We start from the raw sequence: 16945 nt of genomic DNA, 5'->3' as shown, positions 1-16945 counted from the left end.
GGGAAGGAAACAACATTGATATAATGATTGGTATGTGTAGTACAGCTAAGAAATAAAACATTAGAGGAATAAGTCTAATATTGTTTCCAGTACAGGAAGAGTTAAGTCCAGTGTCCAGAGTCCAGTGGCAGAGAGCTCTGTCTGAAGCTTATTATCTCAACTGTCAATCATGGGGCTTGATTCACAAAGCCGTGCAAACTGTTTAGCACGGGTGTGCTAAACAGTTTGCACGTGAAGTGCCGTTCACGGACTTTTGCGTGCGCAAAGTGCTGCGATTCGCGCGATCGTGGACTTTTGCGCGCGCAATTTGCCGCGGTCCGCGCGGATCACGGCAAATTGTGCATGCAAAACTCCACGAACGGCACTTCACATGCCAACTGTTTAGCACACCCGTGCTTAACAGTTCGCATGGCTTTGTGAATCAAGCCCATTGTATTTTCTTTTTCCTGCAGAGGACAGGTCAATAGTTCACTGGCCTGCTCTGCTCTGTAAAATCATTTAGAATGCTGAGTAGTGTGTAAACTGCAAATATTAGAGAATGAGGCAATGTTATAAAAAACACTATATAACTGAAAATAAAAATATGAGAATATTTTCTTTGCTACTAATGTTCTAGTAATTATCTGTACTACACAACCAATTAATTATATCATATATATATATATATATATATATATATATATATATATACAGCATATATATATATATATTGTGCTTCAATGTCTCTTTAACATACAGAGAAAATGTGATGATGAAAGCAACTAACCACAGACCTGGGGGCCATGGCCTTCAATGTAAAGAGTGGCAATAGTCATCATAGCAGCCATAGCAGCTGCTATGGGGCACTGGAGTATAGAGGGCCCAGTGGGTACTTGAGGTATTCACCATTACCTTTCTTGCTTTCCTCCACCCTCTGACTTTGTCTCTGTGCCCCCATGGACTATGTGCAGTGTAGATTGCATGAGAATGTAAATTGCCCAAGTAACTCCTATCCATAGGGTAGGGGCAGGTGGCATTGCATAAGAGTGCCTCCATCTGAGGGCCCCATGAAAGCTTTGCTATGGGGCCCCATAATCTCTAGCTACAGCACTGGCAATAGTCCTGTGTTACCGTCAGCTATGGAAGATATATTTTAATATTACACTTGATGTCTTCTTTCTCTTTCCAGTTCCCAAGAATGGATTGTGTCCCCCTTTCATGCCTGCTGGTACAGTGTCCCACATTGTCTGCACCAAGCTGAACACTACAGAATGCACGTATGACAGCGACTGCGGGGGGAGGAAGAAATGCTGTAGCCAGATGTGTAACAATGTCTGCAGAGATCCAGTCATTGGTGAGGGATGAGGGACTTGTGTGTGTAAGGACCGGCTAATACCAGACCAGTCCAATGCATGTAACAGATACTTTACAGGTTCTGCGCTACACATAGTGGCCATTCAGATGTGGTGACAATCTCTGCATAGATCCAGTCATTGGTGAGGGATGAGGGACTTGTGTGTGTAAGGACCGGCTAATACCAGACCAGTCCAATGCATGTAACAGATACTTTACAGGTTCTGCGCTACACATAGCGGCCATTCAGATGTGGTGACAATCTCTGCATAGATCCAGTCATTGGTGAGGGATGAGGGACTTGTGTGTGTAAGGACCGGCTAATACCAGACCAGTCCAATGCATGTAACAGATACTTTACAGGTTCTGCGCTACACATAGCGGCCATTCAGATGTGGTGACAATCTCTGCATAGATCCAGTCATTGGTGAGGGATGAGGGACTTGTGTGTGTAAGGACCGGCTAATACCAGACCAGTCCAATGCATGTAACAGATACATCACAGGTTCTGCGCTACACATAGCGGCCATTCAGATGTGGTGACAAGTCTGTTTCAGTCTCTGTCTCTGTTTCTGTTTTTATCTCTGCTTCTGTCTCTGCCTCTGTTTCTGTCTCTGCCTCTGTTTCTGTCTCTGTTTCAGTTTTTATCTCTGCTTCTGTCTCTGCCTCTGTTTCTGTCTCTGTTTCTGTCGCTGTCTCTGTTTCTGCCTCTGTTTCTGTCTCTGTCTCTGTTTCTTTCTCTAATTCTGTCTCTGTCTCTGTCTATATCTCTGTTTCTGTCTACTAGCCAACCCGCGTCGTAGCATACGCCGCATCTATCTATCTAATAGAGTACGTGCCTCAACCTTGAAGCAAGAAGAAGTAGGCTTTCCATGAGAAAATGTATGCGTGCTCAAACACCAAGTTTAACCCTAGCAAGTCTGGCTTTGCAAATCCGGCCTAATTGGCTATTCATGAGGCAATGCTCATGCAAATATGCATTTGCTTTCACATGCCAAACTATGCAGGGTCAAAAAACCAATACTGCAAAGTGCTCTCTCGCTGCCTGGGAACGACAGCGGCACCCCGGAGTGGGAGGCTGGGTGGCGCAGCTGCCCCCCCCCAAGCGTGGCCAGCGCCAGGGAGAGCCGTCTGCACCCACCTCCCAATATTAAAAACAGCCACTTACCTTAACGTCCATTGGCTTCTGCTACATGCACATTAATTTTCTCATGGAAAGCATTTTGTGCAGTTTGTATCCTTTGGAGGCAGGTGGTGGATGGCTTGCTCCGGTGGTGTGAACCCTGGATTGAGTGCGCCTGTCCTCCCCTCCCCCCTCCCTCTGGAGTGCTGTATGTGAGCCAGCCCTGAGCTCTAAAGCTCGGGGTGACCCATGCTTCTCTCCTTTCTCATGTGGTGCCCCCAAATTAATGCGCATGTAGCAGAACACAATGGACATTAAGGTAAGTGCCTGTTTTTAATATTGGGAGGTGGGTGCAGACGGCTCTCCCCGGCGCTGGCCACACTTGGGGGGGGGGGGTCGTCCACGCCACCCAGCCTCCCCCTCCGGGGTGCCGCTGTGGTTTCCAGGCAGTGAGAGAGCCTGGGACCCTGCGGTCCCCCCAGTTGTATAAAAAGGGGGCATTGGGAATCCTCCCCGTGGCGCTCCTGGAGGCCTGGAGCACACCAAAAACTGCTAGCATATCTGCAAAATGCTAGCAGATTTTGAAACGCTTTTTCTTATTTTTCTGTAGCATTTCACCTAGCATTTTGCGGTTTTGTAAAGCGTTTTTGGTGTAGTAGATTTCATATATTGTTACAGTAAAGCTGTTACTGAACAGCTTCTGTAACAAAAACGCCTGCAAAACCGCTCTGAAGTGCCGTTTTTCAGAGCGGTTTGCGTTTTTCCTATACTTTACATTGGAGGCAGAAACGCCTCCGCAATCCAAAAAATGCCTCACCTCGGGAGTATGTGTTTCAGCAAAACGCCTCCCGCTCTGGTGTGCACCAGCCCATTGAAATACATTACCCAAGCGTATCTGCAGCCGCAAGTGGATCGCAAAACGCTGCCGAACCGCTCTGGTGTGCACTAAGCCGGATAGTGCTAATGTAGCATGTAGCAGGGTGACTGCTTTGTGGTATTGGTTTGTGCATGCATTTGCATGAGCATTGCCTCATGAATAGCCAATTAGGCCAGATTTGCAATGTCAGACTTGCTAGGGTAAGGCCTCTTTTCCATGGACTGTGAATAGGCAGTGGAATGGCTCTCAAACGCTCACAACTGCTCACTGCTGCCTGGTAACTGCTCACTGCTGCCTGGTAACTGCTTTCTGCTGCCTGGTAACTACTTTCTGCTGCCTGGTAACTGCTTGCTGCTGCCTGGTAACTGCTTGCTGCTGCCTGGTAACTGCTTGCTGCTGCCTGGTATCTGCTCACTGATGCCTGGTAAATGCTTGTTGCTGCCTGGTAAATGCTTGTTGCTGCCTGGTAACTGCTTGTTGCTGCCTGGTAACTGCTTGTTGCTGCCTGGTAACTGCTTGTTGCTGCCTGGTATCTGCTTGCTGCTGCCTGGTAACTGCTTGTTGCTGCCTGGTATCTGCTCACTGCTGCCTGGTAACTGCTTGCTGAGCACACAGCTCAACAGTCTGTGGAAAAGAGGCCTTAAACTTGGTGTTTGAGCACGCATACATTTTCTCATGCAAAGTACTTCTTCTTCTTGTTTGAAGGTTGAGGCACTTAGTCTATTATATATATAGAAGATATCTCTGTTTCTGTCTCTGTTTCAGTTTGTCTCTTTTTTCTTTCTATGTTTCTGTCTATTTCTCTGTTTCTGTTTATGTCACAGTTTATATCTCTGTTTCTGTCTCTGCCCCTGTCTCTTTTTCTGTTTCTGTCACAGTTTCTGTCTCTCTTTCTGTCCCTGTTTCTGTCTCTGTTTCGTTTCCTGTCTCTGTTTCTGTCTCTTACTCTGTTGCTGTCTCCATTTTGTCTCTGTTTCTGTCTCTGTTTCTGTCTCTTTCTGTTTCTGTCTCTGCTTCTGTCTCTGTTCCTGTCTCTGTTTTGGTTTCTGTCTCTGTCTCTGTTTTGGTCTCTGACTCTCTGTTTCTGTCTGTTTCTTCATTCCTGTCAGGCTGGCAAGAAGTTATTGTATTCACCATTACCTTTCTTGTTTTCCTCCACCCTCTGACTGTGTCTCAGAGGCGTACGTTAAAAAGGGGCGCTGGGAAAAAAGGGCGCGGGGTTTTAAACGATAAGAATGGATAACGTTTAAAAATGTATTGTACTGTATTTCGTTTAAAATTAATGTTTTATAAAGTTATAAATCATTAAATAATGTGCATTAAATCGGCAATTGTAAAAACATTAATCTTTCGTTTAAAGAGACTCTGTAACTTGAAAAAGATCCCCTGGGGGGTACTCACCTCGGGTGGGGGAAGCCTCCGGATCCTAATGAGGCTTCCCACGCCGTCCTGCGTCCCACGGGGGTCTCGCTGCAGCCCTCCGAACAGCCGGCGACAGACCCGACTGTAGCTTCAATATTTACCTTTGCTGGCTCCAGCGGGGGCGCTGTGGCTGCATTCTGCTCGGAAATAGACGGAAATACCAGATCTCCGTCGGGTCCACTCTACTGCGCAGGCGCCGGAAACTTGATCCTGCGCAGTAGAGCGGACCCGACGGCGATCGGGTATTTCCGCCTACTTCAGAGCCGACAGCCGTCAGAGCGCGTGCGCAGGAGCCAGGAAGGTAAATATTGCGTCACCGCTGTACGGAGGGCTGCAGCGAGACCCCCGAGGGATGCAGGACGGCGTGGGAAGCCTCATTAGGATCCTGAGGCTTCCCCCACCCGAGGTGAGTACCCCCCAGGGGACGTTTTACCGTTACAGTTCCTCTTTAAATAGTGAAACGTATAATAACGTTTAAAAAAAAAATTACTAAGTAACCCTCCCTGTACCTACCCCTAACCCCTAGACCCCCCTGTTGGTGCCTAAACCTAAGACCCCCCCTGTTGGTGCCTAAACCTAAGACCCCCCCTGTTGGTGCCTAAGTAACCCTCCCTGTACCTACCCCTAACCCCTAGACCCCCCTGTTGGTGCCTAAACCTAAGACCCCCCCTGTTGGTGCCTAAACCTAAGACCCCCCCTGTTGGTGCCTAACCCCTAGACCCCCCTGTTAGTGCCTAAACCTAAGACCCCCCTGTTGGTGCCTAAACCTAAGACCCCCCTGTTGGTGCCTAAACCTAAGACCCCCCTGTTGGTGCCTAAACCTAAGACCCCCTGTTGGTGCCTAAACCTAAGACCCCCCTGTGATAAACATTAATAATGTTTCAAAAACATATTGTGCGGTTTTTTCGTTTAAAAATAATGTAAAAAAAAAAAATTTTACTGTTTTTCGTTTAAAAATAATGTTTGGAAAAAATATTGTACTGTTTTTCGTTTAAAAATAATATTAAAAAATGTATAAATCATTAAATAATGTGTAATCATGAGAAGCAGTAATAAAACATTAAGTCTCCGGGCGCCGCTTTTAAAACGTTATTTTTCTCCGGCGCCCTTTTTTCCTATCGGGCGCCCATTAAACGATATTTATTATGGGAGTGAATGGCAGCGCCCGATTTGTCCACTAGCCTCCTGCGCCCTTTTTTACTGTTACCGTCTCAGAGCCCCCATGGACTGTGTGCAGTGTAGATTGCATGAGAATGTAAATTGCCCAAGTAACTCATACCTATAGGGTAGGGGCAAGTGGCATTGCATAAGAGTGCCTCCATCTGGGGGCCCCATGAAAGCTTTGCTATGGGGCCCCATAATCTCTAGCTACATCACTGACAATAGTCCTGTGTGACCGTCAGCTGTGGAAGATCTATTTTATTATTAAGCTTTATGTCTTCTTTCTCTTTCCAGTTCCCAAGAATGGATCGTGTCCCCCTTTCATGCCTGCTGGTACAGTGTCCCACATTGCCTGCACCAAGCTGAACACTACAGAATGCACGTATGACAGCGACTGCGGGGGGAGGAAGAAATGCTGCAACCAGATGTGTAACAATGTCTGCAGAGATCCAGTCATTGGTGAGGGATGAGGGACTTGTGTGTGTAAGGACCGGCTAATACGAGACCAGTCCAATGCATGTAACAGATACATCACAGGTCCTGCGCTACACATAGTGGCCATTCACATGTGCTGACAAGTCTGTTTATGTCTCTGTTTCTGTCTCTTTCTGTCTCTGTTTCAGTTTTTATCTCTGCTTCTGTCTCTGCCTCTGTTTCTGTCTCTGTTTCTGTCGCTGTCTCTGTTTCTGCCTCTGTTTCTGTCTCTGTTTCTGTCCCTGTCTCTGTCTCTAATTCTGTCTCTGTCTCTGTCTATATCTCTGTTTCTGTCTATATCTCTGTTTCTGTCTCTGTTTCAGTTTGTCTCTTTTTTTCTTTCTATGTTTCTGTCTATTTCTCTGTTTCTGTTTATGTCACAGTTTATATCTCTGTTTCTGTCTCTGCCCCTGTCTCTTTTTCTGTTTCTGTCACAGTTTCTGTCTCTCTTTCTGTCCCTGTTTCTGTCTCTGTTTCGTTTCCTGTCTCTGTTTCTGTCTCTTACTCTGTGGCTGTCTCCTAGAGTGACCAGACGTCCCGGATTGCCCGGGACGCGTCCCGGATTCGGGGTCCGCTGTCCCAGGCTGAATGAGGTCCCGGGAAACGTCCCGCTTTCAGCAGCGGGACGTCCCGGCCTCGGGATTCTGGCCACTCTCTCCTCATGAACTGGCAGCGGCGTCTATAGACGTCGTGCCAGTTCATTGCCTGCAGCCCCGCTCCAGCCTCCTTCTTCCGGTGTCTGTTCCGACACCGGCAGGCGAGCAGGGCTACGGCAAGATGGCTGCAGAAGCCCTGTACTGGAGACTATTTGTGTCTCCAGTACAGGGCTTCGGGCGCCATTTTGCCGTAGCCCTGTCAGCGCGGGAGACAAGAGCAGGAGGAATGTGGTCCCGGGAGCAGCGCGCCAGAGGCCGGAGACTTCTGCCAGGTGAGTAAATGCTTTCTATTCCAGGTGAAATGTTTGCCCGCATTGCGTTTGTCTGGTGAAAAGTTTGCACACATTACGTTTCTTTTCTGGTGAAATGTTTGCCCGCAGTGCGTTTCTTTTCTGGTGAAATGTTTGCCCACAGTGCGTTTCTTTTCTGGTGAAATGTTTGCCCGCAGTGTGTTTCTTTTCTGGTGAAATGTTTGCCCGCATTGCGTTTCTTTTCTGGTGAAATGTTTGCCCACATTACGTTTCTTTTCTGGTGAAATGTTTGCCCGCATTACGTTTCTTTTCTGGTGAAATGTTTGCCTGCATTGCGTTTCTTGTCTGGTGAAATGTTTGCCCACATTGCGTTTACTTTCTGGTGAAATGTTTGCCCGCATTGCGTTTATTTTGTACTGACATGTTGCCCGCATTGCGTTTTTGTACTGACATGTTTGCCCGCATTGCGTTTATTTTGTACTGACATGTTGCCCGCATTGCATTTATTTTGTACTGACATGTTTGCCCGCATTGCATTTATTTTATACTGACATGTTTGCCCGCATTGCATTTATTTTATACTGACATGTTGCCTGCATTGCGGTTATTTTGTGCTGACATGTTGCCTATTGCGTTTATTTTCTGGTGTCCGGGGTAACTGTTACTGCATTTATTATTTAATGGTCATAGATGGCTATGTTTGCTGCTTTGTGGTTACGGTATACTATTAGCATCACACAGTTTCTGCACACCCATGATGCAAAGTCTCGTTTGTCCACATCATGGCGTTAACACTGCTTTCTTGTGCCTCGCTGTTACATCATTACGTTAGCTCCGCCCATACAATGTCATGGCCACGCCCGTTTTCGCCACCTCCCCCCAGTCTTTATCGCTGCGCAGTCCTCCCCACTTTTCGCCCTCCCCATCCCAGGTTGGACCCACAAAAATCTGGTCACTCTATGTCTCCGTTTTTGTCTCTGTTTCTGTCTCTTTCTGTTTCTGTTTCTGTCTCTTTCTGTTTCTGTCTCTGCTTCTGTCTCTGTCTCTGTTTCGGTCTCTGACTCTCTGTTTCTGTCTGTTTCTTCATTCCTGTCAGGCTGGCAAGAAGTTATTGTATTCACCATTACCTTTCTTGCTTTCCTCCACCCTCTGACTTTGTCTCAGAGCCCCCATGGACTATGTGCAGTGTAGATTGCATGAGAATGTAAATTGCCAAAGTAACTTACACCCATAGGGTAGGGGCAGGTGGCATTGCATAAGAGTGCCTCCATCTGAGGGCCCCATGAAAGCTTTGCTATGGGGCCCCATAATCTCTAGCTACAGCACTGGCAATAGTCCTGTGTTACCGTCAGCTATGGAAGATATATTTTAATATTACACTTGATGTCTTCTTTCTCTTTCCAGTTCCCAAGAATGGATTGTGTCCCCCTTTCATGCCTGCTGGTACAGTGTCCCACATTGTCTGCACCAAGCTGAACACTACAGAATGCACGTATGACAGCGACTGCGGGGGGAGGAAGAAATGCTGCAGCCAGATGTGTAACAATGTCTGCAGAGATCCAGTCATTGGTGAGGGATGAGGGACTTGTGTGTGTAAGGACCGGCTAATACCAGACCAGTCCAATGCACGTAACAGATACATCACAGGTCCTGCACTACACATAGCGGCCATTCACATGTGTAACAATGTCTGCAGAGATCCAGTCATTGGTGAGGGATGAGGGACTTGTGTGTGTAAGGACCGGCTAATACCAGACCAGTCCAATGCATGTAACAGATACATCACAGGTCCTGCGCTACACATAGTGGCCATTCACATGTGCTGACAAGTCTGTTTATGTCTCTGTTTCTGTCTCTTTCTGTCTCTGTTTCAGTTTTTATCTCTGCTTCTGTCTCTGCCTCTGTTTCTGTCTCTGTTTCTGTCGCTGTCTCTGTTTCTGCCTCTGTTTCTGTCTCTGTTTCTGTCCCTGTCTCTGTCTCTAATTCTGTCTCTGTCTCTGTCTATATCTCTGTCTCTGTCTATATCTCTGTTTCTGTCTCTGTTTCAGTTTGTCTCTTTTTTTCTTTCTATGTTTCTGTCTATTTCTCTGTTTCTGTTTATGTCACAGTTTATATCTCTGTTTCTGTCTCTGCCCCTGTCTCTTTTTCTGTTTCTGTCACAGTTTCTGTCTCTCTTTCTGTCCCTGTTTCTGTCTCTGTTTCGTTTCCTGTCTCTGTTTCTGTCTCTTACTCTGTGGCTGTCTCCGTTTTTGTCTCTGTTTCTGTCTCTTTCTGTTTCTGTTTCTGTCTCTTTCTGTTTCTGTCTCTGCTTCTGTCTCTGTCTCTGTTTCAGTCTCTGACTCTCTGTTTCTGTCTGTTTCTTCATTCCTGTCAGGCTGGCAAGAAGTTATTGTATTCACCATTGCCTTTCTTGCTTTCCTCCACCCTCTGACTTTGTCTCAGAGCCCCCATGGACTGTGTGCAGTGTAGATTGCATGAGAATGTAAATTGCCAAAGTAACTTACACCCATAGGGTAGGGGCAGGTGGCATTGCATAAGAGTGCCTCCATCTGAGGGCCCCATGAAAGCTTTGCTATGGGGCCCCATAATCTCTAGCTACATCACTGACAATAGTCCTGTGTTACCGTCAGCTGTGGAAGATCTATTTTATTATTAAGCTTTATGTCTTCTTTCTCTTTCCAGTTCCCAAGAATGGATTGTGTCCCCCTTTCATGCCTGCTGGTACAGTGTCCCACATTGCCTGCACCAAGCTGAACACTACAGAATGCACGTATGACAGCGACTGCGGGGGGAGGAAGAAATGCTGCAGCCAGATGTGTAACAATGTCTGCAGAGATCCAGTCATTGGTGAGGGATGAGGGACTTGTGTGTGTAAGGACCGGCTAATACCAGACCAGTCCAATGCACGTAACAGATACATCACAGGTCCTGCACTACACATAGCGGCCATTCACATGTGTAACAATGTCTGCAGAGATCCAGTCATTGGTGAGGGATGAGGGACTTGTGTGTGTAAGGACCGGCTAACACCAGACCAGTCCAATGCATGTAACAGATACATCACAGGTCCTGCGCTACACATAGTGGCCATTCACATGTGCTGACAATGTCTGCAGAGATCCAGTCATTGGTGAGGGATGAGGGACTTGTGTGTGTAAGGGCCGGCTAACACCAGACCAGTCCAATGCATGTAACAGATACATCACAGGTGCTGTGTTACACATAGTGGCCATTCACATGTGCTGACAATGTCTGCAGAGATCCTGTCATTGGTGAGGGATGAGGGACTTGTGTGTGTAAGGACCGGCTAATACCAGACCAGTCCAATGCATGTAACAGATGCATCACAGGTCCTGCGCTACACATAGTGGCCATTCACATGTGCTGACAAGTCTGTTTCAGTCTCTGTCTCTGTTTCTGTCTGTTTCAGTTTCTGTCTCTGTCTATTTCTCTGTTTGTTTCTCTGTTTCTGTCTCTGTTTTTTTTTTCTCTTTTTCTTTCTCTTTTTCTGTTTCTGTCTCTGTCAGGCTGGATAGTGTACTGGTTAAGGGCACCACCATAGGTAACCAAGGCTTGAATCCAGGCTAAGATTAGTACCTATTCAGTAAGTAGTCCTTAGGCAAGACTCCCTAACACTGCAGGGTGACCCCTTGAGCGTGTCCCAGGAGAAAAGCACTATGCAAATGTTTGCATTCGGTTTATTATCGATAATAAAATGTGTGACGTTTCTGTACACAGCAGGTGCTGCTGGAAACAATGACAGCCTGTAGGAATAGGCGTGTGACAATCATAATGTGCTCATAACCATTCTAACTCATTTACATCATTATAACTACAATCATAATGGGAAAATCCTGATAAAAAATACATTTGCTAAATGTTTGCCTAGTTACCACCATACACGATGTTTTCTGTAATTACGATTCTATATAATAATTACAATCATTTTCCTGATTATGATTGTTTATGTGATGACATTTTCACATTTACTAAAATTTTTGTAATTTCAAGTATTTTTGGGGAAAAATTTTCATCTAAAACACAAAATGACCCATACATTTCCTGTCATTTTCTTAAAATTATGATTTAATACAAAAATATGACACAAAATTTGAAATTTTCTGATAATTATGAATTACAATTTTGTGTTGTAACTGCACATTTTGTGCCGGAATGACGAAAACCCCAAATTTCAGCTCATCACACTAGAATAGAATAGACGGAGTCCGCTCTCACAAGGCTTAATGTTATGTTTGTAAACTTTATGGGCCTGTAGACAATACCACCCCCAACCCAATTCAACTTAACCTAACATAAATGACAGACAAATAAGACTCCAGAGCTGGCATTTCAAAGGCCGTGGCCAATTTTATTTGGTAAATACAAATATAATAAATAAGTGAAATAAACGATTGAGGTTGATTAACCAACTTTATTAACCAGCTGAGCGGTCTGGACGAGCTCAGCTCGTCCAACACCGCCAGCGGCTGCCGCTCAGGCCCTGCTGGGCCGATTTGAATGAAATAAAAAGCAGCACACGCAGCCGGCACTTTGCCAGCCGCGTGTGCTGCCTGATCGCCGCCGCTCTGCGGCGATTCGCCGCGAGCAGCGGCGAAAGAGGGTCCCCCCAGCCGCCTGAGCCCAGCGTAGCCGGAACAAAAAGTTCCGGCCAGCGCTAAGGGCTGGATCGGAGGCGGCTGACGTCAGGACGTCGGCTGACGTCGATGACGTCACTCCGCTCGTCGCTATGGCGACGATGTAAGCAAAACAAGGAAGGCTGCTCATTGCGGCCTTCCTTGTTTATTCTGGGCGCCGGAGGCGATCGGAAGATCGCCTCCGGAGCGCCCTCTAGTGGGCTTTCATGCAGCCAACTTTCAGTTGGCTGCATGAAATAGTTTTTTTTTTATTTAAAAAAAACCCTCCCGCAGCCACCCTGGCGATTTAATCAGAACGCCAGGGTGGTTAAAACCTTGCATAAACACTATTTTTTCATATCTAACTACCACAGTTCAGATATGCTCTTCTCTTCAACAAGAAATACGACCCCAATACTTGAAAACTCGAACTCCTCCAAATAAACTTGACCACAGTTTTTGCGCCCTGCCCCAGACAGTCCTGCGGCGCGCAAAAAAAATGGGTGTTGCTGTTGCCACGCATCAGAATGTGGGCATGGTTTGGGTGGAGCTAGGACTATGGCAGAGATTAGATTGTGAGCTCCTCTGTGGCCTGCCAGTGACATGACTATGTACTGTGTAAAGTGCTGCAGAAGATGTCAGTGCTGTCTACAGTAAATACATAATATATATTATATTGTGAGCTCCTCTGAGGACAGTCAGTGACATGACTATGTACTCTGTAATGTGCTGCAGAAGAGGTCAGTGCTATATAAATACATAATAATAATAATAATAATAATAATAATAATAATATGGTAGGACATTCGTTTATGACTATGGTAGGATTAGATTGTGATCTCCTTGAGGACACTTAGTGACATGACTATGTAGTCTGTAAAGCACTACAGAAGATGTTGGAAGGACATTAGACTAGGAGTATGGTCGGATTAGACTGTGAGCTCCTCTGAGAACACTCTGTGACATTACTGGGTACTCTGTAAAGTGCTGCAGAAGAGATGTCAGTGCAGTATAAATACATTATAAAAATGTTAAATAGGTAGTACATTAGACTGTGGCAGGATTAGAGTGTGAGCTCCTCTGAGGACAGTCAGTGACATCATGACTATGTACTCTGTAAAGTGCTGCAGAAGATGTCAGTGCTATATAAATACATAATAAAAATATGGTAGGACATTAGACTATGACTATGGATAGTACTGGATCTGGCAGGCTGCACCATTGTCAAAAGATGGGAGGGGCGGACCTTCACAGCTAATGGTGCATCCCATCCTTGCCTGCTTACTGTGCCCCGGAATAGAAAGACAGATGGGGAGAGCATGGCCGGATTTGTGGGCAGGCCACCAAAGCCTTGGCCTTGGGCGGCAGGAAGACTGGGGCGCTGTAGCAGTTGGGAGATCAGCTGTTTGTGTGACCGCTCCTTCGCTTCCGCTGGCCTGCCTGCCCGCCGGCACCATGTAGCAGTAGACCTCCTCTGCAGCTGCGCTGTCTGGGGCGCCTCTCTCATCACAGCGGTGCTGGAAGATCATCAGCTGTTTGTGTCCCGGCTCCCTTCCGTCCGCTCGTCTGCTGACATATTATACGACACAGAACACATCTGCAGTACAAGGTTCCCCTGGCTTGCTGCACTGCCCGAGGCTGTATGCCGAGCTCCATATCCTCAGCGGTGCCTTCTCTCATCACAGCGGTAAGTGAGTAGCTGATGCCCAATGACAGCGCAATATACAGGAAGCGACATTGCTGCTGCTCACTTCCTGTATTTGAAATCTATGGCGCGGTCATCGGGTACTGCTCTTTCACTGCTGTGATGAGAGAAGGCACTGCTGAAGATATGGAGCTCGGCATACAGCCTCGGGCAGCGCAGCAAGCCAGGGGAACCTTGTACTGCAGATGTGTTCTGTGTCATATAACATGTCAGCAGACGAGCGGGCGGAAGGGATCCGGGAGTCGGGACACAAACAGCTGATGATCTTCCAACTTCAGCTCCATAAATCTCCAGGAATCTCAATGGCTGACAGCTGTGAGGGCAGCGTGAGGACACTTCTTAGGCTTCAAACTGCGGTAACCCTTCTAATCTACATGCCTTTTGTTTTTATAAATCCTGATTTTTACTTTTTTTCCTATGTAAAAATATTGTGGTCATCCTGCATATTACTCCCTAGACTGTACTTGGATGTTTCTGTCAGTGTTAGACCCTTGATGCATAATATATGCAGAATTCCTGATACCTGATTACTGTGATTTGATATTATGGTTTATATCACTATGTGCTTTTATACTTTGAGTGCACACAGCTATACATATGTGTTTAGCAGCAGTCATTCTGACATACTGTATGTGTGTTCTAATATTGCTTATTGTTTACTGGGACTGCCATTGTGTGAGTTAGAAAGCAAATTGCAATGCTGCACTTTCACATCCATAGGGAAAAAAAGTCTGATATCCTTTCTCTTGAGGCACCTGACTACTTATTTCGTCTGGAGGCATTTTATTTGGATACTTATCTCTATTGAATAGTTTATCTAAAGGCATGTGACTACTGAATTCCGTTATCTATAGATGTGTGTGTGTATACATAATTGTTTTATCTAACAGCATGTGGACACATAACTCTTGAATCTTGCTGCACATGGCTGCTTCTTTCTTGTATCTAGGGTGGCTCTGGCTACTCTATGGAACTAAGCTGCTTTTGCTGGTAAAAAGACGTGTGTGTGTGTGTGTGTGTGTGTGTGTGTGTGTGTGTGTGTGTGTGTGTACAGTGTGTGTGTGTGTGTGTGTACAGTGTGTGTACAGTGTGTGTGTGTGTGTGTGTGTGTGTGTGTGTGTGTGTGTGTGTGTGTGTGTGTGTGTGTGTGTGTGTGTACAGTGTGTGTGTGTGTGTGTGTGTGTGTGTGTGTGTGTGTGTGTGTGTGTACAGTGTGTGTGTGTGTGTGTACAGTGTGTGTACAGTGTGTGTACAGTGTGTGTGTGTGTGTGTGTGTGTGTATGTGTACAGTGTATACAGTGTGTGTGTGTGTGTGTGTGTGTGTGTTTGTGTGTGTGTGTGTGTGTGTGTGTGTGTGTGTGTGTGTGTGTGTGTGTGTGTGTTTGTCAGGGGGCGGCCGGTGATTGCTGGCCTAGGGCGGTAAACAGTACAAATCCGGCCCTGGGGGAGAGGGCTCGGGGAATGTATGCAGAGCACAGCAGCAACAATGGCATTATGGCAATACGTATTATTGCATTTTATTAAATGACCACTATTGCAAAAAAAGTAAGCAGTTAAAAACAGAACTGACAGGTTTTGGACTAGTACACCTCCTCATGGGGGATTCTCAGGGTTAACTTCCTTAGCGGTAACCCCGTGCGTGACACGGGGTAAGCCGCCGGAGGGTGCCGCTCAGGCCCTGCTGGGCCGATTTAAATATTTTTTTTTTTTGCTGGACGCAGCTAGCACTTTGCTAGCTGCGCCAGCACCCCGATCGCTGCCGCCGCGCGCCCGATCGCCGCTATTCGTTGCGGCGCGCCCCCCCCCCCAGACCCCGTGCGCAGCCTGGCCAATCAGTGCCAGGCAGCGCCGAGGGGTAGATCTGGAGTCCCAATGACGTCCCGACGTCGCTGACGTCGGTGACGTCATCCCGCCCCGTCGCCATGGCGACGGGGAAGCCCTCCGGGAAATAGGCGGGGCTGGGGGGATGCCGCTGAGCAGCAGCTATCATGTAGCGAGCCCTAGGCTCGCTACATGATTTAAAAAAAAAAAAAAAAACTGCTGCGCTGCCCCCTGGCGGAATGTTTCATACCGCCAGGGGGGTTAACTTTGTCAACTTTGTTGACCCACACATCAAAAAGCAGCAACCCCCAGAATACTCAAAGTGTAACCCACAAGGGAAACACACATAGCTGGACTCGGCAGTCAGCACACCACCAACGCGGCATAGCAGACCGCACAAAAACATGTAATGGCACAATATATCAATGAATCTTACACTCAATTAGAATATAAAAGTTTAAATGCAAAAAGAAAGGTCATAATCCCAGTTGAGACTGCCCCCTCCCAGGGTACCCAACCTCCTGATCCAACCCGCCTCCCGCCTAAGTAATTCTTTTTCCCTGTTTCCTCTAAAATGAACAGGAACCCCATCAATGACTTGCACACGGAGCTGTGGTATAGAGTGGCGGAACTAGGTGAAATGGGCCGAGACAGATTGAGACATATTCTTGGTCCTAATGGCCGATTTATGTGAGGAGATACGTTCACGCAGTCGCTGAGTGGTCTCTCCCACATATAATAGCCCACATGGGCATTTAAGTAAATAAACTACATATGAAGAATCACATGTATACAGACCACGTATGCTGAACTCAGTACCTTTGGACGGGTGCCTAAACTTATCTCCCTTAAAAATCAAGCCACACATATGACATCCTAAACATGGAAAGGTGCCACTTCGGCCACTCTGTACCACAGCTCGAGGAGTGCGGGCTCGAATCTTGTCCCTAACCGTAGGGGCTCATTTGAAGGATAACAAAGGAGGAAATTTAAACTCAGGAACCTGGGGAAAAGCACTTTGTAAGAGGCCCCAATGCTGCCGTACAATGGACCCCAGCTTATAGCTGCAGGCATTGTACCTGGAAACAAAAGGGAGTCTCACTCCTCCATGGCATCTTCTGGTGGGTCTATTGGATACCAAGGTGTGTTCAGGGTACCCCCTTGACCTAAATCTGTCCCTCATTTCATTAAGACGAATCTCACACTGGCCAGAGTCCGACACAATCCTGGAGACTCTCTGCAATTGTCCACCAGGAATGTGTTCCCTAGTCGACCTGGGGTGCAAGCTAGAGAATTCCAAAACAGAATTTCTATCTGTTGGTTTAACATACAGATCTGTCTGGAAACCACCGGGTTCTAAGACAACCTGAGTATCCAGAAAGGAAACACTCTTCGAGTCAAAGTGTGCTGTCAATCTAATGGGGGGGGGGGGGGGAATTTGCTCGAAAGCTCCTCAATAAATAAATTAAGGGCCAACTGTGGCCCCCTC

At 46.8% G+C, this 16945-nt stretch overlaps 1 protein-coding gene across 2 annotated transcripts in view; it reads left to right on the top strand.

The window, feature by feature from the left end:
- Positions 1–16945, top strand: part of LOC137571118 (uncharacterized) — a 209164-nt gene that overhangs the window by 116776 nt on the left and 75443 nt on the right. For both annotated transcript variants that reach the window (XM_068279826.1, XM_068279824.1), the window contains 4 exons: positions 1169–1333; positions 6210–6374; positions 8701–8865; positions 9979–10143. In XM_068279826.1, coding sequence (XP_068135927.1) covers positions 1169–1333; positions 6210–6374; positions 8701–8865; positions 9979–10143 — 660 coding nt within the window. The remainder of the gene's footprint in view (positions 1–1168; positions 1334–6209; positions 6375–8700; positions 8866–9978; positions 10144–16945) is intronic.

The sequence above is a fragment of the Hyperolius riggenbachi genome, chromosome 4 (assembly GCF_040937935.1).
Source record: "Hyperolius riggenbachi isolate aHypRig1 chromosome 4, aHypRig1.pri, whole genome shotgun sequence".
Classification (NCBI taxonomy): Eukaryota; Metazoa; Chordata; class Amphibia; order Anura; family Hyperoliidae; genus Hyperolius; species Hyperolius riggenbachi.
Note: the sequence above shows the minus strand (reverse complement) of the source record. Positions and strands in the feature narration are given on the sequence as shown.